At 42.3% G+C, this 27,163-nt stretch overlaps 1 protein-coding gene across 9 annotated transcripts in view; it reads right to left on the reverse strand.

Annotated features, from left to right (window-relative positions):
* The window catches only part of PRR5 (proline rich 5), a 91,221-nt gene that overhangs the window by 33,313 nt on the left and 30,745 nt on the right, over positions 1-27,163 (reverse strand). For 4 of the 9 annotated variants that reach the window (XM_030479030.1, XM_030479032.1, XM_030479031.1 and 1 more), the window contains 4 exons: positions 19,984-20,097; positions 9,398-9,478; positions 2,919-2,967; positions 2,183-2,240 (listed from right to left, as the gene is read on the reverse strand). In XM_030479030.1, coding sequence (XP_030334890.1) covers positions 2,183-2,240; positions 2,919-2,967; positions 9,398-9,478; positions 19,984-20,087 — 292 coding nt within the window. In that variant the 5' untranslated portion in view covers positions 20,088-20,097. Of the gene's footprint in view, positions 1-2,182; positions 2,241-2,918; positions 2,968-9,397; positions 9,479-12,908; positions 13,125-19,983; positions 20,244-27,163 lie in introns of all 9 variants that reach the window. The other 5 variants (XM_030479027.1, XM_030479026.1, XM_030479028.1 and 2 more) reach the window with 2 other exon arrangements.

Below are 27,163 nucleotides of genomic sequence, written 5' to 3' on the forward strand. Positions count from 1 at the left end.
CCTGGAAACTCAAATCCATCCACAGCTCCCCAAGCAAGCTAACAGAGAGCTGTCAGACCTCTGCCTCTGAATGAGATTCCTACATTACAGCTACCCTCCTGAAACTTGCCAGTTTTAGCGAGCTCACATTTCTGAGGGTGGACTTTGAAAAAACATGACTGATTTAACCGTCACCTTACCAGAATTTCAGACCATATTTTAAGGGGCAACCACAAAATGATATACCAAATTAAAAACCAAAATAAACGTAACAGCTTGCTGAAATTTTTTATTTGCTAAACATGTTCCTACATTTGAAAGCTATTTAGTGGTCTCATATTTTAATTTTTCATCTCAGCTTTGATCTCAAACTTCAGAGATAGTATATTTTTGATTTTCAAGCTAGTAAAAACGGAAGAAAAAGGGGTTGGACTTTGGTAGGTCTCTACATCTAATTTGCTGATTTGACACTTAAAACCCAACTTCCTTTGTGATTTATACAAAGCAGCTATGAAGGCCTTAACATCCTTACAGCTCCCCTTGTGGTCTCCAAGCTGATATTTTATATAACTGAAGACTTCTGTGTTCAGCTAAAGAGTTTGGGTACTTTTTTGGGAGTATTCTTTTAATGTGAAACTTGTCTTTCTGTGGTGTTTAGGGCTACTGTCTTCTCATCAGAAAAGCTGGGTCCCATAGCACCATCTTAATCTGATGAACTGAACTGTCAGTAATGTAAGGTCACATCTAGAATTTACAGATAGCTGAAACTAATGGAAATAGTTGTCTCCAGAATAAATATACTGCTTAAACAGCATATTTAGACTAAGTGGCATTATGACTGCAGCTTTGGAAAAGAAAAGATGCACTTCTTTAAAATTGCCTCAAGACTCCCCAAACCATTTCAGACTGTTTACATAGCAATAATTCTTCAAGATATTCCAAAACCATTTCATCCTCTGATGTTGCACAGAATCAAAGAATCATTTTGGTTGGAAAAGACCTTTAAGATCAATGAGTCCGACTGTTAGCCCAGAACTGCCAAGTCCACCATTAAACCATGTCCCTAAGTAAGTGCCACATCTACACATCTTTTACATATCTCCAGGGATGGTGACTCAACCACTTCCCTGGGCAGCCTGTTCCAGTGCTTGACAACCTTTCTGGTGAAGAAGTTTTTCCTAATATCCAATCTAAAACCCCCTTGGTGTAACTTGTATGCCTACATCTAGGACACAACAGCATATTTAAGAGCACATCTAAATGCCGTACAATAGCATAAGACATGAAGTGAGGGTGACTGCAAAATGACACTTCAGGTGGAGGTTATCACAGAATGGTTTTGGTTGGAAGGGACCTAAAGGTCATCTAGTTCCAACCCCTTCCACTAGACCGGGTTGCTCAAAGCCCCACCCAACCTGGCCTTGGACACTTCCAGGGATGGGGCAGCCACAACTTCTCTGGGCAACTTGTGCCAGTGTCTCACCACCCTCAGCGTAAAGAACTTTTTCCTAATATCTGATCTAAATCCCCCCTCTGTCAGTTTAAAGCCATTCCCCCTTGTCCTATCCCAACAAGTCCTAGTAAAAAGTCCCTCTCCAGATTTCTTGTAGGCCCCCTTTAGGTATTGGAAAACTGTTATAAGGTCTCCCTGGAGCCTTCCCTTCTCCAGGCTGAACAAGCCCAACTCTCTCAGCCTGTCTTCACAAGAGAGGAGCTCCAGCCCTCTCCTTGATGTGACACTTCCAGAAGGTGCAGACAGACAAACGACTCCTTGACTTGTCTAACTCCATTATGTAAACATGACTCCAGAGTGACTCTTAAAACAACCTACAACATTATTTTGGATGTAGCCAGACACTTTGACTAACTGGGATCTTAGTGCTTAGTTTTTTGTTTATTAAGAAATCTCAGTCTATTTTTCCACTTTTCCTTAATACTAAGCAGGCTATAACTGAAGGAGAAGGAAGTGTCCACGCTGGAGTTAATCTTTCCTTTACTTCCTTTCTGCTCCTCTAGGCAAACACCTCTCCCTGATGAAAACCAATGGGAACAGCAAGGCAGGACGCAAAAAACTGCAGGAACAAAATGATACAAACTAATCCATAGTCCCAGGAAGATAGTGGATAGCATCACACTACCTCCAAAATGCATTTGCTGGAACTCCTGTGACAGATATAGACAGCCACGCCAAAATCCAAGTTACCTTCATAAAACCGGATCTTGTCCCTTAGAATCACCATGCCTTTTGTGAGCAGCTGATTCTGTAAAATAAAATACAGACTACCTTTACTCAATTCCGTACTTCCCTACAGCCATCACATTTCACATTTTGTTCATTCTTAACTCTTGACAGTGAAGGGGGTCTTTTGTTTTAATGATCACTCATCAAAGGACTCCTCCTGTGTCCATCTTGCTTAAATCACTAGGGATACTTGTCAAACATTGATATAATCACCTACTGATTTCAGGATACAGCACATATTCTGTGCAGTACAAAGTGCTTCTCAAACTTCAAATGGCTTACCTACAAAGCATGTACTGTCTTAGAGAAGCAGAAAAATACTGCTTCAACAGATGGAGTGTACTTACTGCTAAATGTCTATTAACTATACTACAAGGAACTTAACTGATTTACTCAAGAACTTACAATTTTAAGCTAAAAGAGAATGTCTGAAAGTCTACTGAAAAACAGCAATTCATACAGCAACACAGTGACTGCACAGATCTATTCCATGGCTTGGGCTTCCACTATCTAACTACATATACATATATATAAAATCCAAATCTCACTAGTCCATACATGACAGAAGAGAGAGAAGTCGGTGGACATCTCTGAATGGTTTCAAGGATCTCCAGATCAGCATTTAGAGTGGGTGAAATGATTTTGCTCAGTAGCATATTAGGAAATCTGATTTAAATGAAAGAAGACACATGCCCACCTGTAGATATTCAGTGAAGAAGGATCCCAGTTCTGTTTTCAATAATTGCCTGTATTAAAAGAATAAGAAAAGGTTCTGCGTAATCGGCAAATTGTATTTGCTATGCACTGCATGGAAAAGGTGAGGTCACTAATAGCAAAATATTTTCATATGAGCACAAAGCCTGTCAACAATGCCTAACTACAAATAGAGCAAACAGGTTCAACAATACCAAGACTCCCACCCAGCATTTCTGTGTGATCAAAAACATCTGCTGTGCTTTTAGATGGCTCAGTTGCACAAATATATATGAAAGGAAACTACAATTTGATGAAAAGAGGATGGTTTCCCTCCTACATCTAATCCTTTTACAAATGCTGGAATTGTTTTCCTGCTGTGCTAGGGTTTCACTGGTGCCTGGCATTGCAGACGTGGGAGAACTCCTGGTGCTCTTTGCCCATCTGTGAGCCTGAGCGAAAAACTGAGCACGTGACTTGGCTGGCAGGTTCAGAGCCAAATCATCCCTGTCCTGCTTAAGGTTGAAAAAAAGAGCTGTGCCTAAATATTTAGAGAGAAACCCAAAGCAGGATGACAATTCTGTGGGTTTTGTTGCAGGTGTGAAACTTAGCCAGTTTCCATTGAAAGGGTCATGATTTTCCACTCAGGAGACTCATGACAGCTTAAGTTTCATACAGTTTCAGTCAAAAAGCAGGTAGGAATTTAACAGCTTAGCTCTGCCTTTTATGACTCTTTTACACTAAAACCTACAAAGCAATCTCAGTAAGCAAACCAAACTCATGGGCAAAAAAAATCTCACAAACAACCCTCAAATTTGGAAACAGAATTCAATTCAGATTCCCAAGTCCAATGTTTGTATCCAGCTAAAACTTACTACACATTGCTAAAAAGCTGTATTTGTGTCTCAGACGTTGGATGCTAGATATATTTCTCTGTACTCAGGTTGCTATTTAGACGCATAAATGAGAGCTTGGACTTTATAGTAGTGTAGCCCCAGCTGGGTTTTCTGAACACATGCAAATCTGGCCTGGAGCTCCTTTGAAAACTTGTCTCTGTGTGACCACCTCAGGTCCCAGGAAGAATGAGATCAAATTCAACCTAAAATCTAAATACCTACTTCAATTAGGGTAGTTATGTAAATTATAGATTCAGTAGCATGTTATCATCTATCTCTTTGGGTTATGTCTTTAACTAACAAATAACTAATTAATCAAATTTTTTAAGTAGTAAACAAATACACGTGGCTTAATGAGTCCAGCATATCCCTATGCTCCATGAAAAAGTCTGCAGGAGCTGGATCTGATGTTTTTAACACCATATGCTTCAGCACAGCCTCTTGAGATCTTCTGAAAATTCAGGGTAAGGAGGAGCAGGTCAGTCTTTAGGAGGCTGAAATACAGTATCTTATTTATCTATACTGACCTCGTAGCACCCTATGGAAACATTCCAAGCATAAATGAAATAGAAAATAAACAAAAGGAAGGAGTTTTTCAGATGCTCCTAAGCATCAAAATCCCTTTCAGCTAGAAACCTGATTAATTCAGGCAAACTATCTGCAGACCAAAATTTTCAAAGGCCGCTCAGGCTTTAGCCATAGGTCTCTCCACGAATGGCCATTGTATGGCTAGCCCCCTTGGCCTGCTCTTGCAACACATAGGAGAGGACAACCCCTGCAGTGTCCTCAGACTGCATCCTCAATGGTACCCACTGACAAGCCCTTGGCAGGGGTTAAAACTCACCTCCCCCAAACACCGTTAAAGTCTTAAAGCCTTAAGAGCATGTCAGCGAGTACAAGGATGCTACAGGCGAATTGTGGCATGCTTGCTCAAAGTGAAATTTACTGTCCAAGTGGTGTGATTTTTTTTCTGGATCACAAGCAACAGCACTGAAGGCTTTTCTCACTTTTAACATGAATACCAACTATTTTTAGGTTAAAATAACAAGAAAGTTGCAGTTTTGAATTCTCCTATGATAAAGACAATTCATTCCCAAATATCTCTTTGTGCCACTGATTCAAAAAAATCATGATACTTTATGCTGACAAGTTTTGCTTAATCTTCTACCCTCTCTGCAAGCTAGCAGCTCATTGAAGCCTAGTCCTGGATTCCTCATTGTCTTGAACAGGCGATTTGCAAATACCTTCTGTTTTCATATTTTAGGTTCCACTGATAATTCCTGGCATTTAGGGCAGGAAATATAAAATTATGTTCTACTTATCCAATAACTAGTCCTTTGATAAAATCCCACCACATTTCCATTTTTTCAACTGTGACTGAACTAAACAACCACCTTGTAGTTAATTATATGCACTGGACTGCATCGCACCAAGCAGTACTTGGCTACATTAGCATCTCTGTTTACAGGGTAGAGGAAGAACTGACAGCACAATTAATGTGCCTTGCTTTGTGAATCCCTAATAATACAGATACTTCATGCTGCTTAATTAATTTCTCATGAAATACTGAGGCCCTCAGGCCACATCAGAACACTGGTGTTTGATGTTCTCTGTACCCAGATTCATTTCAGATTCATTTAAAAGAGATCTACAACAAAACTGGATTCAAGACATTGCTTGCAATTTTTTTTTCATCCTTGTTTAATTTCCTTCAACAAAAATCAGCTAGGTTGTCACCTGTTGGATCCTGGATAATTCAGATTACTGAATAACCATAGATATGTGGGCATCATGATAGAATCCAGGTAAAAATCTGATTAAACCTAAATGAGATCCCTGATCAGATAGAAGACCTCACTTCAAGCACATCTGATTCTGAAGCCAATCAAGGGCTCTTACGAAGCTTGTCTATCATTGGTATCAGGTCTTCATTGCCTGAAGTTTAATGACTTCATAAATTAAGATGATAATATAAATTCACATAAAATATGATAAAATAGCTCTTGAGCTTTTTTGTATCCTCCTGTTGCTGCTTCTTTGGTTCATTTTGAAATTAACTCTTGCAACATTACTCAGAATAGAAAGTCTTAACACTGCATAATATCTGTTAAATAAAATTAAATGAAGCAAATGGAAACAAGTGATTTTACTAGATTTGCACTCTTGCTGCGAAAGAGGAAATGCCACTAAAATGTGCTTTGTTTGCATCAAATCAGTATCCTGAAACTCAAAAAAGAGGCAGCTATAAATATGCATTAGCTTTAATACAGGACATCCGGCTTCCACTGTGTTTCCCTTTCTTTCTTTTTCTTCCTTGATTTACAAGTGATGTAAATAAACACTTTGAGATGACATATGGTACATGAAATGAAAAAGGAAAAAACACTATACAATTACTATACAATTACAATTACACACATGCACCAAGAGAAACACTGAACAGTAAGTATACGCATATAGATTTTTATTGCATGACTTTTGAATCAATCCCCTATTATATCACCTAGTAAGGGCTCATAAGAAGTAATGTATAGGCCATACACTGGTGATACTCACAGTTACTGGAGTATCTTCTCATCGCTTCACTGTACTTCATTAGCTTTAGCAGTTATTCAAGAGTTACAGAATACGAGAGAGACACAAATCACACACTGGATTTTTTTGGTGATAGGGCTTCTGAGCGCTATGAAACTCCATATTTAACGCCACTTTCTAATGCCAGAAGAGTGCAAGAAGGGTGTCAAAAGGCATTGGTGTACATGAGTAGCACCTTTTATGAGCCAAACCTAGAAAAGTAAACGGTACTGCACAGATTTGTACCCACTGATGTTTTCTTAAATAATCAGTGCATACATAATCAGGGTTCAAATCCTCGAGATATGTGTTCAGAAAAGGAAGTTATACATACTTGTTTGCACGTATGTGACATGCAGTAGTTGAATATACGTGACATTCCTGAGTCACGATGATGTGCAAATATTGCAGGCTTAAGCTAACTGTTAAAATATTTGCACTTGGTCTGTGACTTAACTTGGATATTCATGGTTTAATTACGAAAGTATCCCAGAATATGCTGTAATTAAAGTGGTAAAATAAAATAACTTCTTTTACTGTCCTGTAACTGTTGGAAAAGTTACTAACCTTTTACCTGAATGCTTCCACACTCAAGTTCTGCCCAGTGGAAATAATGGCTATTTGTTTCTTTGTATTTATGTACTTGTGAGGAAAATGCATCTAAGGCAATCATAAGGCAAAATACACTTGTTCCACTTCTGAAGTCATGTTTATCAATCAGATATTTTTGCATTCAATAATAACACTAACCCAAAGAAAGTTATTTTTAATTAAGTAACAATAGCAGTCAGCCAGATATTTTTGGCTTGTGTCAAATCAGTAATTTCTTAGTTACATTTTGAGCTGAATTTAAGTGAGACAAAAGGGCTTTGTATGCAAATAGTCAGGAGGCCCTAAAATGTTATTGATGGTGATCGGCAGTAAAATGAAGCAAACACCAGGAGTGCAGTAGCTTCTGGAAACAGGCCATGGCTGGGCATGTGAAACAGGCATGCTTAGAAAATACCACTACCATGCTCTCATTGAGAGACAGATCTTCTGGCTGTTGCATCCTGTTTGCTCACTCGCAGTTTTCTCAGCTTAACTTTTCTATGAATGAAGCAAGCAGGACACACACGAGAACACAAAAACAAACTCAGAATTGTCTCTGAGAGGATGGACAGCTTTTGGCAATAAATTAGAAGGCTGTTCAGGCCAAGTTGGACGCAAGAGGGAACAACCTCAAAGCAAAAGTAGACAACAACCAGTCCTGAAAGCCATGCTGCATCTCGCCAAACACTCACTCATCCCAGGATAGCTGTGCTGCTGGTGCCTCATTTATGACAGCAGCTTGCTAGCTCAGTGTAGATTTCACAGTATTTTGTCCATCAGCTCAGGTAAAAGTCACCAGGCATTCCCCCCAGAATGAGTGATCAGCTGAGGTAACAACAAAGCAGTGTTATCCTTACCCTAACAAAAAGAAATGGGTCTATCATGTGGCAGCAAAGCCCATCATAAAATGGAAAAAAGATCAGCCTATTTGTAATGTCTGTCTTCTATCTGTTGGTTCATATAAGACTGTATTCGTCTCTGTCACATCGGCAGATAATTTTTCCTCTTCTGACCCTCACCAGCAAATGAGCATCCTGAGGCAAATGCATTGGGCCAGGAAATTTCAGCCCAGAACCATCTTTTATTGTCATTCAGATAAAGCTAAAGAATCCTAACTGCACTTCCAGTAATAATGATTAACCATTATTCCAATAACTAACTTGAAATGATTGATGGATTGTGCTAACTGACAGCCATCCTAGAAAAGCTATTCTTTATATGTCATTTTCTCCCCAGAGAAGCAAGAAATAGCTGGAGAATAAGTTTCTTTTAATCTCAAAAAGACAGAGGGAGCAGGAAAAAGAGAAATCACAGACCAAATCTCATTCGCCTGTATACTTCTACAAATAAAGGAACCACACTGGGCCAGCTATCCCAGACTGGGAACCAAACAGGGAGAGATAATCCCAGAATATCTGGATATTCTGTGGATATTATCAGATTCTGGAACATGGATCAAGTGGGAATAAGCAGTAAGGGAAAGGGAATCACTGAGGCTCTTATCTGAAACAGCTAGGCAGATAATAAGCTGTCTGGTTTTTGGAAGTGCAGCTTCTTTCCCACCGCTTATTCTATGGTGTTAGGCATTGGGACAAATTTGTAAAAGGAAATCTGCTACACCTTGCCCTTGTCAAGGAGAGAGGGTTTAGTAAACAACAGTAAGTGCTAGAAAATGTAGTAAAAAGTAAAATGTTGTAAATCCAGATATCAGCTTACCTCTTGGTAAACCTATCTTTACAACTATAACTTAAATAATTTGAATGGTAAGATTTTCAGCTTCTCTCTTGCTGTTGGGTTTGGTGGGGTTTTTTTTGTTGGTTTATTTTTTCAGGAAGAAGAGTTTCCATTATACATCTCACTCATATTTAGTCTGTTGCAAACAGATCATCACAGTATGAGAAAGAAATAGGAACCTTAAACTGTGTTACTAAGGTCATTGTGCTGAACAGACAGCTTTACAACATCTGCAGCATATTCAGCTTGTGCAGAAGGAGCAGTTAGATATAAGGGATCACCAGCTTTACATCCTCTGCAGATGCAAGGGAAGCACCTCAGAGCTAGGCCTGACACCTATGGAAAGGGCAGCGTTGTTGCAGCGGAACAGGGCTGCATTACTAAAGGGGTCCTCATTTTCCCTTCCTTAGTTTCAATCTGGTATGTCAAGACAGACTGAAATAATCCATCCTCCTCACAGCTGAGTATCTCCCTTGCAGAAGGAGGAACTCAGCTCCCACTATACAATGAGGTGTTGACACACACATCAGCAACAACTATGCCCTGAGGCCAAATTGGCAATACTGGTTGAAACTACCACTGGGAAAAAAACCCCGTAATACTGCTGTAGGAGCTTTCAAGTGCAAGTGCTAGCAGACAGTTCTGTGCACAATGGCTAATGACACCTTGTGTAACGCAAGTCTCTTACCTGACTCCTTCATTGAGGTTGTAAAGTTCATGGTCTGGGAGACCCTTACGCTGGAACACCGATATTACTCCATTGTGGATACTGAAAAAGGACATTAGGAATCATTAGGACCTGATCACATTTTAGAAGGGTACCACTTCCACAATAAGTCTAACGTCTCTGCCTAGCCACTTCAAGACCTTTTCAAAGTCATAGATGACTACTGGTACCCCACCTTAGATGCCTTAAAAGGAATTACTGCCTAGAAAATATATGGCATCTTTGAAAATCAGTTCTTTTTGATTTGTTCCAACTTCAACAATTGCACATCTGAAATCACCAATTTCAAAAACTTAAGTTTACATATTTCAGGTACTTTAAGTACATTAAGTAAACTTTTTATATATTCTTATATTAAGTATATGTTAAGTATTTTAAAGTATATTTTTGTCCCTATGGCTCACTACAGAGACAAGTAACAGCTTCACCATAAGATCGGTGATGATATTCCTGCAATTATTGGCATATATTTGTCTGAGCTATGGTTATTTGATTTCTTTATCAACCAATCAGCATTTATCCAGGCTAGACACTATACCTGAAGTTTAACCCACAATACAGAATCAACTTACTAGAATGCAATCTCAAAAATGGTTAGTTCTTAAAAAAAGAATAATAAAAGAAACACTGGACAATAATGAATTTTAAGTCAATTTAACCAATCTCTCATTTATTTTCAAAAATGAAACAAAAGAGAATGGGCAATTGGTTACAAAGACTGATTCCTATCACCACTTACTCATTTTTCAAAGATGCACACTCTTGCTTCAGCTAAACGAAAACTAAGGCTGTGCTAAAAGAACAAGTCTAGAGTTTCTAAAGGCAGACAGCAAGAGGCAGTGATACGCTCAGCACAGGCCAACCATCTGCCCTACAAAAACGCTCCCTCATTTACAATGCCATTTTTAACTGTTCTGCAAGCAGATGTTGGTTAGAGGTGATGACTTTCTTCTGCAATCAGATGCAACCAAAGCCAGGATTGAAACCACAAAATTCTCTAGCTCAACAGAAAGTCACGCACCCAATGCTGCCTATTCCTGGGGCACTTGGTCACCAGCCCTGTAAATTCAAGGATGCTGAATGGCAAAAATCTTCAAGGTACTGCAGGTACTTCGCAATCCACATGCTTAACAGGGATGCTTACCAGTCCCATGAATTGAACAAGGCTGCACCTCAAAGGATTACTGAAATGAGCATGTGACACAATTAGTGTGATGACACACCAGCCTAAATCACTAAGCTTAGGTCTGATGACAAAGGTAAAGAAATGCTAGCGAAAGGTGAGACCAAACCTGTTTCCAGCATTAGCAGAATGGAGCAGAAGTCTTACTCCGCTTCCCCAACGCAGTGCCACCTTTCATAGTCTCACAGTTTTGACTCCAAAATGAAAGAAGATTCATGTGGTCCCTCCATCTGTCAGCCCATCCCCACTTCTTCACTCTTGGAACAGCCTGGGAACTTCTATCACATTTAACTATGATCTTAAGGTCCTTTCCAACTCTTACTATTCTATGATTCTATAACTATGGAATGGAAGTCCCCAAAATGTTAAGGTCTTTAAGGTTTCAGCTGGGGTAGAGGAGCATCTTTCAGTGACCAAGAACATACTGCAGTATAAGCTCAGCCTTTATTCAACATGTACACAGATGTTTTAGCTTCCTGATGATAGCACCCAGCATTTGTCCACTCTACTGTTCATACTACTGCTACTCAATTTCCAATATGACAGCCTTTACTAAAATGACCATTCCCACTGCTGGCAGTGACCGCAAGTTATTTCATTTCTATCTAAATCAGTTACCCCATGTATAAAATAAAGATGACGACACTGACCACTAAAGGGTATTTTAAGATGTATTCATGAAAATCATAACAAAAGCAATGAGTGTGATTATCAATAGCAGTATTACATGCCATTGTTGTCACTGTTTTTTCTTCTTCCCTCACAGTCCTACTACCTGCAAAGGGAAAATACACATTTTTGGCATGTGGCTCTTCCTATTCAAGGTTGCAACTGAGAAGAGGACATAATATCTTACGGCATATTACAGAAAACACAGGGAAGAAGTCTTCCTGCTCTGTGCCATTTCTCATTCTGCGTGTCTCTCATTCTGCATGCCTCCTCCCAGCCTGTACTCCACAATAGCAAGGAACAGCAACAAGAAGCCTCAGGGATGCTCAGGAGATGTACTTAGGAGTCACTGAATTAAATCTCACCTCTAGAACATCTACTGAAAAGATCTTCCAAGAATGAGAAGCTACAGCATGCATATGCCTCCTGGGGATGTGGTTTTACCAGTGACGCCACAGTACCTTTTTTCTGAGCTTTGATCTGACCTCCCTCTGCTCACACCGCACTGGAGTAATGAAGTGCAATGAAGCAGCAACCAACTTTGGAGCAATGGAAAGGACCAGATTTGCTCATCCTGGAGGTACCAGGATTTGGGTTGTCCAGTCTTGTGAAGAAGAGCTAAAGGTTGCATCTGTTTATAAGGTCTCCAGAGGAAGGAAGCCTGATTCCTCCCGGTGAATGATCTTGGTCAGCTCTGCCTGGTGTCAGCTCCAGCGCCAGATCCAGCCACAAGCGGCTGCTCCCACTGCAAGGGAATGTCATTGCAGGCACTATGCCAGGCAGCAGTAGAGTGTGCCTGGGAACCTCAGGTGCCCACGTTAAACCTTCCCAGGTCCACGGTAAGACAACTCCTTTCAATGCTTGCTGGGAGCAGAAGACTGGGCTGGAAGGTAAACCTGATGCTATGCACTGAGAGATGTGAAATGCAGGCACACAACAATGCTGAAGAGCAAACAGATGCACTGTTAGAAAAGCTCAGTCACATTCATCTGTGGAAAAAGGAAATTAAAAGTGGCAGGTGAAGGATATGACCCGCTGAAGAGAAATGCACAAGCAGATAAAAATAGGAACCATTATCCTCTTTTTTGCTCCTTTGACCACATTTCCAAGGCATTAAGGACTCTTTCTGCCACGGTGGTCCCTCTTTCCGCCCACACTTGCATACACAGACATACACTCGTGATCTAACCCAGCTTATTTTGGCTGGTTCAGACACACTCAATTTACGATTATTTGAAAATTGGCAGCTAAATGTCTCTGGTATACAGTGAAGCGATTTGGGTATTTTAGTATTATGAGTAATATGTGAAGTACGATTAATGTAGTGAATAAAACAAGCAGTCTTTACACGCTCTTCTGGTTCGGAAATGAACTTTGCAATGTTCCCTGCCAGCCTTCTGCAGAAAAGAATGACTAAACATCTCTCCTAAAAGCCAACATGCTCTCTCTCCTTTTCTCTGGCACTCCTTTCTAAACAAGGGGGAGGTTTTCTCTTTTCAGCTTAACAGGTCCATTATTATTCCTTGAAGAAGTAAGAGAGAGCAAGCTTTTTTAACAAGAACAAAGGGGGACAGGTTGTGAGCATTTAAGTTATTGCCTGTGTAGCAGAACTGCACCTACATAAACATCCTCACGGTGATCTTTTAATCTGCCTGGGATCTCCCTTGTAGTGAGGGACAACTTCCTCGTCTGGAAAACAAGCCTTGGCTCTGCAACACTGACCGCCTTTCTTTCCTTCTCATTGCAGACAGCAGCGCTCATATGCAGGGTGCAGGCATGCAGTCCCAGGGTGCAGGTGACGTGGGAATGCCACTGTAATCTGGCCCTCCACACTTGCTGAAGAGGCAACAAAGAGGAATCAGAATAACCAGAATGCATCGGTGGCATAAACTGGTGTTAGGGTAATAAAAAGCTAGATTAAATCTTCCTAGTTACCTTAAGCTAATGAAAAAACCAAACCCAACCCTTGCTTAAATCAAAGTAATGCTATGGTTTCTATAATGAGTGATTGTTTAAAAGGGTTTAGTCAGAAAGGTAAAACCTTTTGTTGTAAAGAAAATCTGAGCTGCTGCTTACACACAGAAGTCCTGCAAGATGCTTGAGGTGGGTGGATCGCCTTTACTTGTGCCTGCGACCATCCTCCACTGAGGCTTAAGTCAATAATGTGTGTAATTAAACTTATATTTTAATAGTTAACAAAAAATGCCTTGTAAACTCCCTTTTGTAACTCTTTTACAGCATGAAAGTTAATAATGGGTGCACTCATGCATTGATATTAGGCTGAACAACTTCCCTGTAACTGCTGTGTGTGTAAATGTGTGTACATGAACACAGCACTTCAGAGGAAACAAATAAAAAGCCCAAAAGAAACACCACCACCCCCCCCATCAGTTCCTGAATTGCCCATACGCAGTACTGAACAAGTCTCCACTCAAGACCAGACCTCACACTGTATGTCTAAGGTTTGCTGTATTGTACCAACAGACATGTTTTCCACAGAAGCGCAGATGTAACCTCCTACTCCTGCAGTGCTGGAGTTTCTCCTACTTAAGAAAACGAGCAGTTTCTAATGTTCCCCCACCAGTATCTTCTGCTGGAACAAGGCATCCTGGGAAGAAATGAGCACCTGAGCAGTGCACCTTTGAAACAAGATACAGCCACCCTCACACTGCAAGAAAAGGTAAACCTTTCAGTTATGGGATTATGCTGTTTCTTGAAAGCACAGCACCAATTCATTAGCCAGCTCCTCAACTGGTATGAATAAGGGTAAGTTGCTATGGAGGTATTATTTAACCTGAGTCCAAGCAAAAGATACATTGTGCAGGCATCTTTCCATAAAAACCTATGCCACAGGTCACTCTTGGTCTGTAGACTATAGCTAGAAGAAGACATTTTGATAGACCAGCAGCTTTTGAGGAGGCTTCCACAGATCAGTGGGTAGGCAGGGGAGAGACAGCACAGCTAAAGCAGGCTGGCTGTAGGAAGGGAAATCAGGATTGGAAAACTGCAGACATTAGGGGTTTTTTTGGGGGGGTTGCCTTTAGAATGAAGACAAAATGCCAGCTGGCTCCAGCGATGTATTGTATTTATCCATCCCACAGTGTCCACAGATGGCCAGAAGAAAACTATGTACAACCAAGAAGGCACTCAGAGCAACAAAAATCAATCCAGCAGCCTACGAAACTTCACCTCTTTGGACACTCATTACAGATTTGTCTGATAGTCCAGACGAGGTGGTGGCTCTAGGACTTACTATTCAGCTGCCTGAAAAATGGGGAATGGAACTCCAGCACACGCAGTGCAGACCTTCCCCACTGTTTGTTTCAGCATTAAGGGATCTGGAAGGTGTAAATCCCCAGAGCACAAAGTTGGGTGCTCACTGATGGCACTCCCAACCAACCTAAGAGCATGAACACCAAGATAAGGAGGGTGAGGGTTATTATTCTGGTATTTGCATAACAGAAAACTACTGCCTATGTAGCTCAGTACCACCAAAACATACATTCCTCATGAGTGTCTAATTGTACATCTGGACACCGCTGTCTTCGGTGGGTGGGAAGCTGGCTCCCTCCAGCACTGAATTACCACCCCCCCCAGCTCTTCATTGACTTTTTGAAGAAGCCAAGAAGGAAAAACTGTTGCGCATAAACCACTGTTTTCTGCCAGGTCAGAATCAGTTTGTCCACAGAGTAGAGGAATGACTACAAAGTTGGGCTCACAAGTCTCTGTCTGAATCCTGACCTTCTGGTTTGCTTTGACCATGGCCATGGTCCTCCCAGCTCAGTACTTCCTGGCAAAGTAGGAGGAGCAGCCCACATTTTAATTTGTGCACAACACACAGGTAATTTAGGTTCTCTAAAGCAGTCACTACCTTTGTATGCAAACAACATGGGTGAAAATATCACAGTGTTTTTTATTTACTGTTTGCAAATTCTCCCCTTTCCAGAGCTCCAGGTGAAGTCCATGAGCAAAAACAATGTTGTGTGAATAGTCACACCCTGCAAGTACTGGATAGTTAACGGCAACATTTTCATTTTCAAAAGGGACTAAGTGGCTTAGGCCTCATTTCCTCTGAACAGTTATGGGAATAGCTAATTAACAATAATTAACCTGATATACTTGCATTAAAACGTCCTTGAAGGCACTCTGCTCCAGAATAAAACCTTATTTTTTTGAATTAGCTTAATCCAATCGGGAAGAGCCCATTTCCAGCACAGCTTTGGTCCAGCTGCAACTCCACAGGCTTCCCATGAGGCCCTGACCCTTCCAAAATCAGCTTGCAGCTGCTAGTTCACTTATGTTTCTGAAATTTCTACCCAAGGTAAAGCAACCTGCAATGAGGGATAAGCTGCAATTATGCACTGGATCATACAAGTGAAAATAGGCTGGTCTGCAAAACTCCGTCTTCAAAGAGTTTGAGAGGCATTAGTTCACTAACTTCACCAACTATAAACACTACTCTTGCATATGAAGAAGTTGAGAAAGACAGGTGAAGGGACTTCCCTGAGGTGTTACTCAAGAGCTAGTATCTCTACAGAGCGTAGGACTAAGGAGATTTTGGCTTCCGATTATACCTGCATTCAAGCAAGTACAAATATGTCTGGAGGGCTATGGGGAGCAGCAATTCTCCACCACCACCACCACCACTTTCTATTACTGCAGTCAGGGCTGACATGCTCCAGTGGCGGCTTGACCAGCTGGTAAATCCCCTTCACGCCACCAAAAGCTCAGCTCTGTCTGCCCCCCATGCACACACAGAGCGAAATTCTCTAAAAAGGGAGCCAAATTAAGGGTTACGAAAAAGAATGTGATCCTCAAACAGGCAGAAGTACTTCAAAATATTTAGAATCATAGAATAATAGAATCAACTAGGTTGGAAAAGACCTTTAAGATCATCTAAATAAAAACTAAATATTGGAAGAAAGAAAATTTCTGAGGAGAAATCATAGATAAATATGTTCGTCTGGAATGTTTTTTTCCACTAGAAAAGCCTCCCTGCGATCTAAAGAAACATTCATTTTTAATTAGAAGATGAAATGTGGCTCCCACGACTGTAAAACTTACTTTACAGCAAGTTGTTTTGCTTATTACAACCCTGTAAAAATTAGCCCAAACCATAAATCCATATGTCTCCTTGGATTTCCTGCTGATCTCACTAATGTCACAGGCATCTCATCTTTACCTTTTCTTTGCTGTCTCCTACTCCTTCATGTTTCTGTGAATTTTCCCCACTTTCTTACACCAAAGAGGATCTAAGCGCCTTTGACTAGAGGCTTTTCCACAGCACAACTCAGACAGTATCAGCTCCCGATTAGGCATTCTGTGCTAGCTCAGTCAGAATGAAAACCTCACGATGGATTTTATTTGCCCTGAGAAGGGCCCCCCTGGCTTGCAAGCTCAAGATTAAAAACCCTGGGTTTCTCAGTCCAATTGGTTTAGTCAGCATTCAGCCCTCATTTTTTGCCTGAAGCAGAAAAGGGGGGGGAGAAAAGGAATTGAAGACAATGCTAGTGAAAAAATCTAAGCTATTTTAATCCAATGCAAATTCTGTGAGCTGTAACGAAACTATTGTTCCACTATGTTGCTGTTGGTTGCTAGTTAATGTGCTCTGCTGGTGTGTTGCTGTACAGATCTTTTGGGGTTCATGGGAAAGCAAGCTCAGAAAAAGCTGTGATATAAAATCTAATTTGCATAGTAGCAGACAGCAGCTTGGCACTGATTTCTCTTTGATCTAACAGTGTCAAGAAGTTTCACAGCAATTTAGTTTGGAGGTGAAGAAAAGGAATTGGGGGGAAGAGACCTTCCTTGCTAGCACTGTGTGCTACGTGTCTCCTTCACACTGAACCCTGCAATTAAGCCCCTGCAGTCTGCCCTCCCCTGCTGTCAGAAAGCAGCAGGCATCCTCTGCTATAAACAATCTGTGGGCTGAGACCGGTCTGAACAGAGCTGAGGTGGCAGTGAGGACACTGCTGGGCAGCCAGACTGCAGACACACACAAACCAACTGCAGAAGGGGAGCCGCACATCCTTCTCAGACAAAGCTCACAGTGACAGAGCTGCCACCTTAGAGAAGACCCCACCAGAGCAAAACTCTGGCTCCGCAGCATCTCAGCACAGTCCCCTGCAGGGCTGAGGCAGCATCCTTGCTCACCCTCACTCAACCTCACATTTGAGCACGGGATCGGCAGTCTCATGTGGGGCAGGGCCTGCCACGAGGTTGTGCTTTAACTCTCCTCAAGTCAGTTTTGGTGAATTTGGTTCAAAGCCTCTTTCAAAGCAGATACACACACACCACACCCAGGCACAGCTGCTAACATTAAGCAAGAAACCAGCAGACATTTAAATATAGAACAGCCAGGCTTGGTGAGAGGGAAGAGCTCTGCTGGTGCATCTTGACTTCCTTGATCAGAAAGCTCTTGTGCTCGATATCGCACAGAATGAAACAGCACAGGCAATTCTTTAATTTGGAAGAACAAATGTTCCCATAAACCGAAGTACAGTATGCTAGTCCTCTCTTGGGAAGCTTTAATTTTGCACGGTGAAAATAAAAAAACCTTCCACAGCCCAAGATTTCCAAAACCCACCCAAGATTTCTGGTGAATCAAAGCTTAGACACCCAGTTTCCGACACTGACATTGTGGTCTCACCAGGAGAGCTGAACACTAACTCTCCTCAAGACCAGACCCTGTTACATGTGCCAAGATGGGCATGCACTGGTGATAGACAGGAGCTACAGTGGATAACTTCTTAATACAACTAATCCAACATCACTTAAGCCCCAGCTTTCCTGAGGATAAGCTCCAGTTTTACAGACTGTAGAATATCTGAGTTTCTTAAAACCAATAGAGGATACAGGTCTTTTTGCGCCTGAAAGAATTACTCTCACTCTCTCTTCCACTCAGGACAAAGCCTTGCACTCTTAAATAAGAAATAAAGGGCCTTGCCTTTGTCCATGCCCATGCAATGCATCTTGCTCGTAATCTGCTGTCCTCGTCATAGCTTTAGGCAGCTGTTAGTGCCTAAGTACACAATGCCCACTTGACTTGCCACTGCAGGTAGCACCAGCCTACCCTGCCAGCACTCTCGAGGCGTCTTGGAGGCCTGTGCCACCAAACAGCAGGGATGGCCCAGCAATCCCTGCACAGGCAAAAGGCAATCCACGGCAGGAAAGCACGGTTAGGCCCAAGTTCATACAGAACAGTGACAGGATGGCTTGTGGACACCTATACCAGGAAAAGGCAACAGGACAGTTGTCTAATCGTTTGGATGAAACCTGCAGATGTCTAGCTTACTAACTGCCAACTATATCTCGCCAGAGCTACACCTGTCCTGTTTGAGTAAAAAGTAACAACCTCTTGCTCCAGCTCACTTAGGAAAACCCTCTGGTTTGACTGCCTGGAGTTCTTCCCCCTCCCAGCAAGCCCGATAACTGACCTGCTCACCATTCGCATCTGCCTCCACAGCTCCCTCCCCGCAAGCAAGACCTGGAAACGCTAATCCGTGCCGACAAAAGCTGTCAGCATACCATCACAAAAAGGCTTTGAGGACTGTATTCTGTCACCTTGGTTCACACTAAGGAATATCTTACTCAGTGCTGCTTCCCATGGGACTACTGACTAAGTGAAGTCGCAACTGGCACGAGCCAAGGTGGCCCAGTCTAGCCGTTAATTAGCACCACCATCCAGACCTCGGGTGTAACTCCAGGTCATATAAATTGCATGATATTTGAGCAGAAACCAACTCTCTTTTGTGACCAGTACAGTTTCAGTGCTTGGTGTGCTGCCTGCATTCAACAACTAATTCATAATGCTGACATAAAACCACAAATTGAGTGGTGAGAGGGCCAGAGAGGTGATTATTTTACAATTCTTTTTTCCCCTCAAAACTGAAATATCTTTAACAAATGTGTCTATAGTTCACTGGTGGTTTTCTTACTACAGCTTTACCAACATACAACTATAAAATATTACAAAAGACACTTTTTGAGCGGTGACCAAGGGGAGATGACATTTCATTTTCAAAAAGGACATAAGAATATAATTCCTAATGACTCAGACTCATCTTTAAGAGTGTCACCAAAATGGTCATTAAGACGCTTTCTGAATATCTGTGCTAAGTGACATTCACAACAAAATGTTTGAGTGGGATTTTTTTGTCAAACAGTAATAAAATTCAAATGTATAAACACAATTTCTCTCTGTCCAAAGTGTGTGTGCTTGCGTGCGGACATACGCACATATTTGTATTAATGTGAGCAAATTCAGTAGACTTTGTCATATGCGTATCAACAACAGCAATATATATAGTTATGCAGCTAAAGATAATGTAGTTTAATAGTTGTGCATATTTAAATCTTTTATAACTAAAATAAACCAAATCAACCTCAAATGAGAGTACTTAGAGTGACACAAAGACTATTTGTAGCAGGGCCCTTTGAATTAAGTCCTTGTCCATCACAAGGAAGAGCAGGCTGAGCCATCTGCAGGAAGGGCTCTCTGCTATCAGCCTTCAAGAGGAAGGTTAACAGCAAGGGAGAGAAAAGCCGCTCCCGTCTTTTACTTGAACGCAAACTCTGATCTGTGGAACACGCGAACGAAGAAGCCCGACGTACTGTAATCTTGCCGAGCTGGGGGCAAAGCAGCCCAAATAATCACGGAGAGGCTGCAGGGGAGTCGGCACATCGTGCGAGACCTTACCTGTTCCAGGTAGCGTTGGAGCAGGCCCGTCGCTGCTGGGTCCCCCGCTCATCCAAGGCTGCCTGCTCTCTCTTGCCCAGATCACTGAGGCTGGGCGAACTCATGAACTTCAACCTGCGAAGAGTCCTCATGGTCAAATGTGTGTTTGAGCGTGGCAGCTACAGATACACCATCCTGTTTACACACACACACACGCAGCTGGAGCAGCAGTAGTGGCAGCAGTACGAGCAGTTCCCTCCGTTTGCTGTTCAAAAAAGAAACTTAAAAAAAAAAGAAGAGAGAACCAGTCTCTACGGAGCACACCTCTGCCAGCAAGAAAACAAACCTTTAATCAGATCAACTCTGACGTCATCAACTGTGGTTAATAATTTCTCCAGTCCTTTCAAAAAATAAAAGTCAAACTTCTGGCTGCTGCTGCAGCACTTGGAAGGGGCCCCTTGCAACTGCAGCTGCCCCAAGTGCGAGGGCTTGCCCTCCCCCTGTCCCCAGGCACCATGACCTGGGAATCTCGCTCAGCGCCGCGGTGGCGTGCTCCACCTGTCGTGGGAACTGCTCGGCTCCTCCAGCAGCGTGGGGGGCTCTGCGAGCATTTCTCACCCTCTCCCTCCCTCTCTCTGCACTCGGAAATGAAACTGGAGGGCAACGGACAGGAAAAAAAAAACCCCAACACCCAAGCAACCAATACTGACGCACTGAGACTATTGGAAAGTTTCATAACTGCCTGTGCCCTGCCACGTTACGACACTGCACACACGCGCTCTCGCTCCCTCACTCATACATATACATAGGCACACTCCCGCTCTCCCGTACGCACTCAGCACAGCCTCACGGCTCGCCTGGGAGCCTGCTTCCGCTGGAAGTGTCACATAAGCCACGAGATGGGAAGTATTCGCAAGCGTCACAAGTGCAGAATGAAAAGTGCTGGTTCGGGTTTTAGCATTTGAGGAATTTTTGGTGATGCACAGAAGAGCCAGATGCTTTGTCTTTCTCTGCCTCTTTATTTTTAAATCAAGATAACAGCTGCACAACTCGGGGCATACTTAGTTTCTACAAAAGCCCCAGGTGTCTTATCTTCAAAGGAAAAATCTTTCTCTCTCTGACTGCAGCACTGGAGCTGAAGGATATGCTGCTACAAGACTCCAGCCTGTGCTTAGCTCGCTGTCACTCACTTGCGGTTCTGTTTTAAATTCAGGATTGCCTGGCTCATCTGCTGGGGTGTAATGCAACAAAACAGCGATTAGCTTTCTCAGAAACAAAAATGTTTGCAATAGACTGAGCCAGTGCATAAGAACTGCTCTTCTGTTACTACTTCATTGGTCTGCAAATAGTCTGGTAAAAGCCACCAGGGCTCCCTGCAGAGTAACCTTGCAGTCACTGGAAATGGGGCTGCAATACAGAAGAACTTACACTTTCTTTTTTTCCCCACTTTCTACTTACTATTTTCATCTCTGATGACCTATTGTCTAGATTCAGGCTATAATTGGATTTGTTTGTGTCCAAATAATATGGCAAAGCTTACATTACAGGAGAACTGAATTTCTCACAGCGAGATCTGCCCTATGTGCATCATTTACTGACACATCTTTAGTGAAAACTGATTCCTCTCACTACTCACCCAAACCCACTTAAGCTTACTGCATATAAAAAATTTACTTCCAAAATTTATAACTGGTATTACCTCTGTGGGAACCAGCTGCAGAACTACCCAGGAACTAGATGCATTTTAAGCTTGTGCTAGTTTCAGCAGTAGTAATTTTATCTGGCGCCTTGGATTAGCATTATATTGATTGTCCTTCCCACACCAAAACCCTCAAGTACACAAATAAGCATCACAGTAGATGGCACATAAATGTGTCACTTTGGAAGGGACCTGCAGCTCCACATCTAACCTATGTACAAAGACATCGCTATCCCCGGTCTCTTCCAGATGTTTAAATCCTTCAAACAAACGAACAACAATCCACTATGTACACAGCAGCAAAAGGAAAACAAACACAACAATATATGGCTGTATTCTAAGGAATGAGATGGCTGCTACAGCATACAAATCAGTGCCCAAAAATAGATACAGCAGAACACTGCTTTGTTCAAATCGGATGAAGGGCACTCCATTTCTGAGGATAATACAGCCCAGGAGAGCAGGGGAGCACAACTGGGTCTGAGCTTCTGCTGAGGGCTCAGATAAATGTGCATCTAGCCTGTTAAGTGAAACAACTAGTTAGATAAACCTGTGGCAATATAATTCCATCTAGTTTCATTCTCCAACTAGCTCAGTTGCTTCTCTGCTTCTCACTGCGAATTTGATAGACCTCACAAAATATTATCATACTGGATTAAATCCTTGGAATTTTTAACTCTTTGATCTCTCATCAGCACTGGACACTTTACAAACTGTACCCTGATGATGCCAGTATGTCAGCAGCTACATAATAACATTTCATCTGCCTTTTTTCCTAAAATCCTCAACTAGCTACTTGACTGAACCCAAGGAGCTGCTGTACGAGCCTTGGATATGCCAGACAATGCTGCAAAAAGCAGTACTTCACTTCCTCATAAAATGCCAAATACCAAAAGATGAAGAAAAAAAGGATCTCTTTCCATCTGTACGTTGAAATATTACACCTTTAGAAATCAGACTATTTTTATGCCACTCCATCAATCTCAGCAACCAGTACTAGATTCAGAGTCGACACATGAACGAAACATGTGGGAGAGGCAGCATTCCAGCTTCCTGAAAAATTTCAGATTGAGGTAAGAGAGAACAGGCTTTCTCTACACTTCTTCCTCCTTCCTATGATTCCACCTGATCGAATGTTGATTTATGATAAAATAAATAATTTTCAACAAGGGTTACCACCCCTCCGCCCATAATTGCAGAGTAATACTTCACATTTACATTGTCCTGCGCATCCACTGGCATCCCTGACTTCACAGCATTCATTAATTCAGCTTGAGTTGTTGGGTATGAAGGTAAAAGATACGATCCACACTTCAGCGTTAACCGTGAAGAAGAGAAAAGTGATGTGACTTGCGAAGGCCACCCCATGAGCAGGTGGCAGAGATGTCAAGAGATCCCAGGACCTCTACCTCCCGTTCCAGCACACTACTGAGGGGATGCTGCAGGGACTGGGTAGCTGGGGACTCCCTGGGCCTGGGCAGCTGCAGGGTGATGCAGAAGACAGAGCCCCTCACCAGGGCTTGCGGTGCAGCTGCTCCTCTGTAGCCACTTGTGAAGACGGTTGTCACAATACAGCACTGCTTGAGGATCTAGAGGCTAAGCGGCAGAGATTGCTCACTATTGGTCATGGAGAGGGAATAAGAGCACTGACCGAACTAATTGGGAGGGTGGGGAGGACAGGGGATTGGCAGGGGCTGTAGGCTCAATAACGAGCACTACAAGGTTCTTAAATAGAACAGCTGCACTCAGCGCATTTACAGAGCTGAGACTGTAAAGTACTGTTACGTTAATTCATTTAATCCCAGCATGCCATACACGGTGCTAATACCGCTGTTTCACTCACTCGAAACCTGCAGCTCAAAGGTTAAGTGATTTAATCAAAGCCACACAACCACCTCAATGCAGAAGGCACAACCAGCCCTAGCTCCTGCTCCTCCCTACCCTCCAACATCTCTCCTCATAAAACCAGGCCTGTCTCTACTAGACATCGTTCTTTCATCTGTGGGGCCGACATCCTGCGGGTGACTGCATGGTAAGTCCTGGAGCCGCCACGGCAATTCTTCTCACCTAGGCTTACTTGCTATCTTGAAGCCTAAACCAAAGTACAGGTACATGAAAATAGGCTGACAGCCCAAGAGGATTTATGCTGTTATTACAAGAAAACGTTAGCATACAGATCCAGGACCTCATAGCAAACACGGCTTTTAAAACAATCACCAAGGGTAATTCCGTAGTTACCTCCTAGTATGCTGGTAATGCCTGCCACGTTCTCGCTGGGAGCTGTGGTTTAAAGATCATGTTGCTGCCCCTGCTAAATGTCAAAAAAAAAAAAAAAACAGGCAGATTTCCCCAAGCATACACTTGGTTTCAAAAGAATGAGATTTGCTAAGAAAAAAAACCCAACCAAAACCAAAACAACAACAAACCAACACCCTAAATTTTATCTACGTAATGCTATGTTAATTTTGACAGACAATCATATTGTCTTCTTACAAGTTTCTTTCTGACCATGATAAGAGAGGAAAGGAAGCAAAAAGTAATGTTCATGAATGGGAACATTAAGAAATTCACAATATATAAAATTTGTAATAAAACTGCCATTGCTGTGACTGCTACGGGTCAACGTGCCTTTGGCTACACTGCGCTGCTGCTGCAATGACAGGTTAACACTGCAGAGTTATTGGTGCCAGCGGGAGGATATAATCAGCCAGAGAATTTGCTTTCTCAGCTTTATTCACCAGAGCTTTGCTATGTAAAAAAATAACTCAATAAATATAAACTTTAATTAAAGGAATAATAGGAAAAAAAGCCCGCTACTTCACTTTATCTCCCCTCCTCTTTTGGAGAAGAGAGCAGAAGTCCCTATGGAAATGCTGAATGGTGAGCACTCTGCAAGCAAAGAACAAAGAAATAAAGTGTATCTATGGCAGAAAGGAGTTAAAAACCTCCTTAGACAAATGCACTTCAGTTTTTCATAACCACACCACAAAACTTAGGGCATGCCTTGACACATGCCAAAGCTCAGGAATTAGTCTTCTGAGAAACCACACTTCTTAAAGGCACAGCACGTCCTGCTGTGCCAGCAGAGGAGGGGCAAGGCGGAAAGGAAGAAGGAGATGCAACTATCAGGAGAAAAATAGAAAGAGCAGAGAGGGAACTGAAGTTGCAAACCTTATGACTCACCAATTCTTTTGCTACAATATCTACATAGAGCTCCTTTATCATCAGAAAACAAAGAATAAAGAGAATGAAGAAAGCATGAAACTAAACAGGCACTATTTACACCCTTCCCCCTCCATCCCACTGACTGACTGCAACCTCTGGAGATAAAGGCACTCTCAAGGACAGTTTCTGACTGTCATTTATTGAGGCTGGTCACAGGACAGCCTTGGTTTTGCTAGTCCTTTGCTTTATTTCTGCCCTCACCGCAGCCAAGCACTGATTTATAGGAGGGGACGTGGGCTTCCTAGGCCATCTCCCCAACCTCTTAAACACCTTCTGTGTACTTCCTGTACCTCTGAACCCTGTGTCTGCATGTGCCTCCCTTTAGACAGAGCTGGGCTTTCTGCTCCTTCAACTGCATGTAGAACTCTCAGATGGGGTTTGTCTTTTATATTGTCAAAAAGAAGAAATGCTCAAGATAGTATCTCCTTCCCAAGCAAGCAGAAGGTGACACCTAAGAAGAGTTCTTTGACTACCACCCTACTACTAGAAGAGAGGCAGAACAGCATGTATATGCCTAGGAGCCCTTCTCAGCAGAAAGAGAAACCAGCATCGGAGCAAAAGGACCACCCAGTCTGCAGCAACCACCCGTGTCTAGTTTCTTTTTACAGTTTTTTGCTGGATGACACTTCTTATCTGTTCAATGGCTGTTTAAGCTTCTCAGTCTCCCCTCCTGCTTCTCAATTGCCCTTTGCTCTTCTGCTTGCTCTTCCTTTTTTGTTTTTCTTGGTCAGCTAATTCTTCCTCAGGCAAAGTTTTTAAATATAAAGGAAAGGGAAAGGCAAAAGAAAGGGGAGATAAAAATGCTGGTGCTAGCAGTGTTTGCAAACCACTCTTCAGCTGGCTCTAAGGGAATCAAGTCTTTGCCTTGCTGGTTTGGACTGTGAGCTCTTCTTCAGCTCTTCTTTACCCTTTCTACTTGGTGTTTGTATTCCAACTAGCAAAACAAGGCCCTGAGCTCAGAACAACTCCCCAGTCACCAGCCTAATATAATACAGGTCATAAATCTAGCAATACCTGTAAAGAAGCCTTTGCTCAAAACATCCATGAAATCCTGTCCTGTTTGTGAGCAGCAGGTTTTGGTCTACAGAGCATAACAATATAAGCAGTTCTTAAAATACAGTATACAGCTAAATCTTTTGTCCTTGAAATTAGGAGAGAATTAGGATGGGAATAGGCCTGTTACACCCCCATCCAAAACATCAAGCTTTCCATCAACTGGCAATTCCCCTAGCTTGCAGTATCATTCCTCATTTTCTCCTCACAGGTTCTGGGAATGAGCAGTGATCTGAATAAGCATGATGGTTACGTTAGAGGAGGAGAGGATCAATGCTCTCGATTACAGGACCTGCAGCATTACCACCCTCCATTCATATCACCTCCAGGGAAGGAGGTGGCTTTCTGAGCATCAGACATGCCTGTTGCACGTTTCATTGTTGGCCACCCACTGAATTCACAACCCATTGCAACCAGCATATACTCCAAGGCAAGCCCACAACTTTGCTGTTAAATGGAAGTCAAACCTATAACTGTGATTTAGAAAGTAAGGTCTCAAGCGTTCTGATCAATAAGCAAATCAAACGTTTAAAGTGCTTTGTGCTCTTACTGCAAGATCATGAGATAGTAGAAAATTAATCTTACAAAGTAACTGAGCTCATAACGCATACAATTTTTTTTCCTTCCTGAGCTCTATGTGAATTCTTTCTTAAATTGCCTATCTTGCATAATTTTAATTGGATCCCAGTACACCATGACCTTGATACAGCAGCTACAGTATCTCAATGCTGTCTTCTACAGTTATACATGGTACAGCGCCTTCCAAATCTGTGAACCCTGGGAGATCACAATTGCGTTCTGCGCAATGCTATTTTTTTTACATCCAAATATTTCTGATTCAAGGTCTTCCAAGAAGGCTCTGATTGCCTTGGAAGGTCACCAAGATAAAGAACCCACTTTGGTAACTCGCTTGAGTTTCTAATAAACCGCGCTGGTGGCCAGCTGTTAGTTACGAGTGATATCTTGGCTTTACTCTCAATCCCAGTATATTACTTGGGTGATATTCTCTCTAACAATGTGAGCATGGCTGGAAACATGAACCATGTCTTGAGATTACTGCCACCTCCTCTGTATAAGTCGAGGAGGTCACTTCAGTACTGAAAAATGCAATGCGAGGGACAGCTCTGCAAATTTGGGGCATCCTTTACTCTGGTGGTACTATGCTGCTGTTACTTCAAATGGTACTAGAGCTCTCTGGCACAATCCTGTAGTCCTGTAGAAGTC

This window comes from Strigops habroptila, chromosome 3, assembly GCF_004027225.2.
Source record: "Strigops habroptila isolate Jane chromosome 3, bStrHab1.2.pri, whole genome shotgun sequence".
Classification (NCBI taxonomy): Eukaryota; Metazoa; Chordata; class Aves; order Psittaciformes; family Psittacidae; genus Strigops; species Strigops habroptila.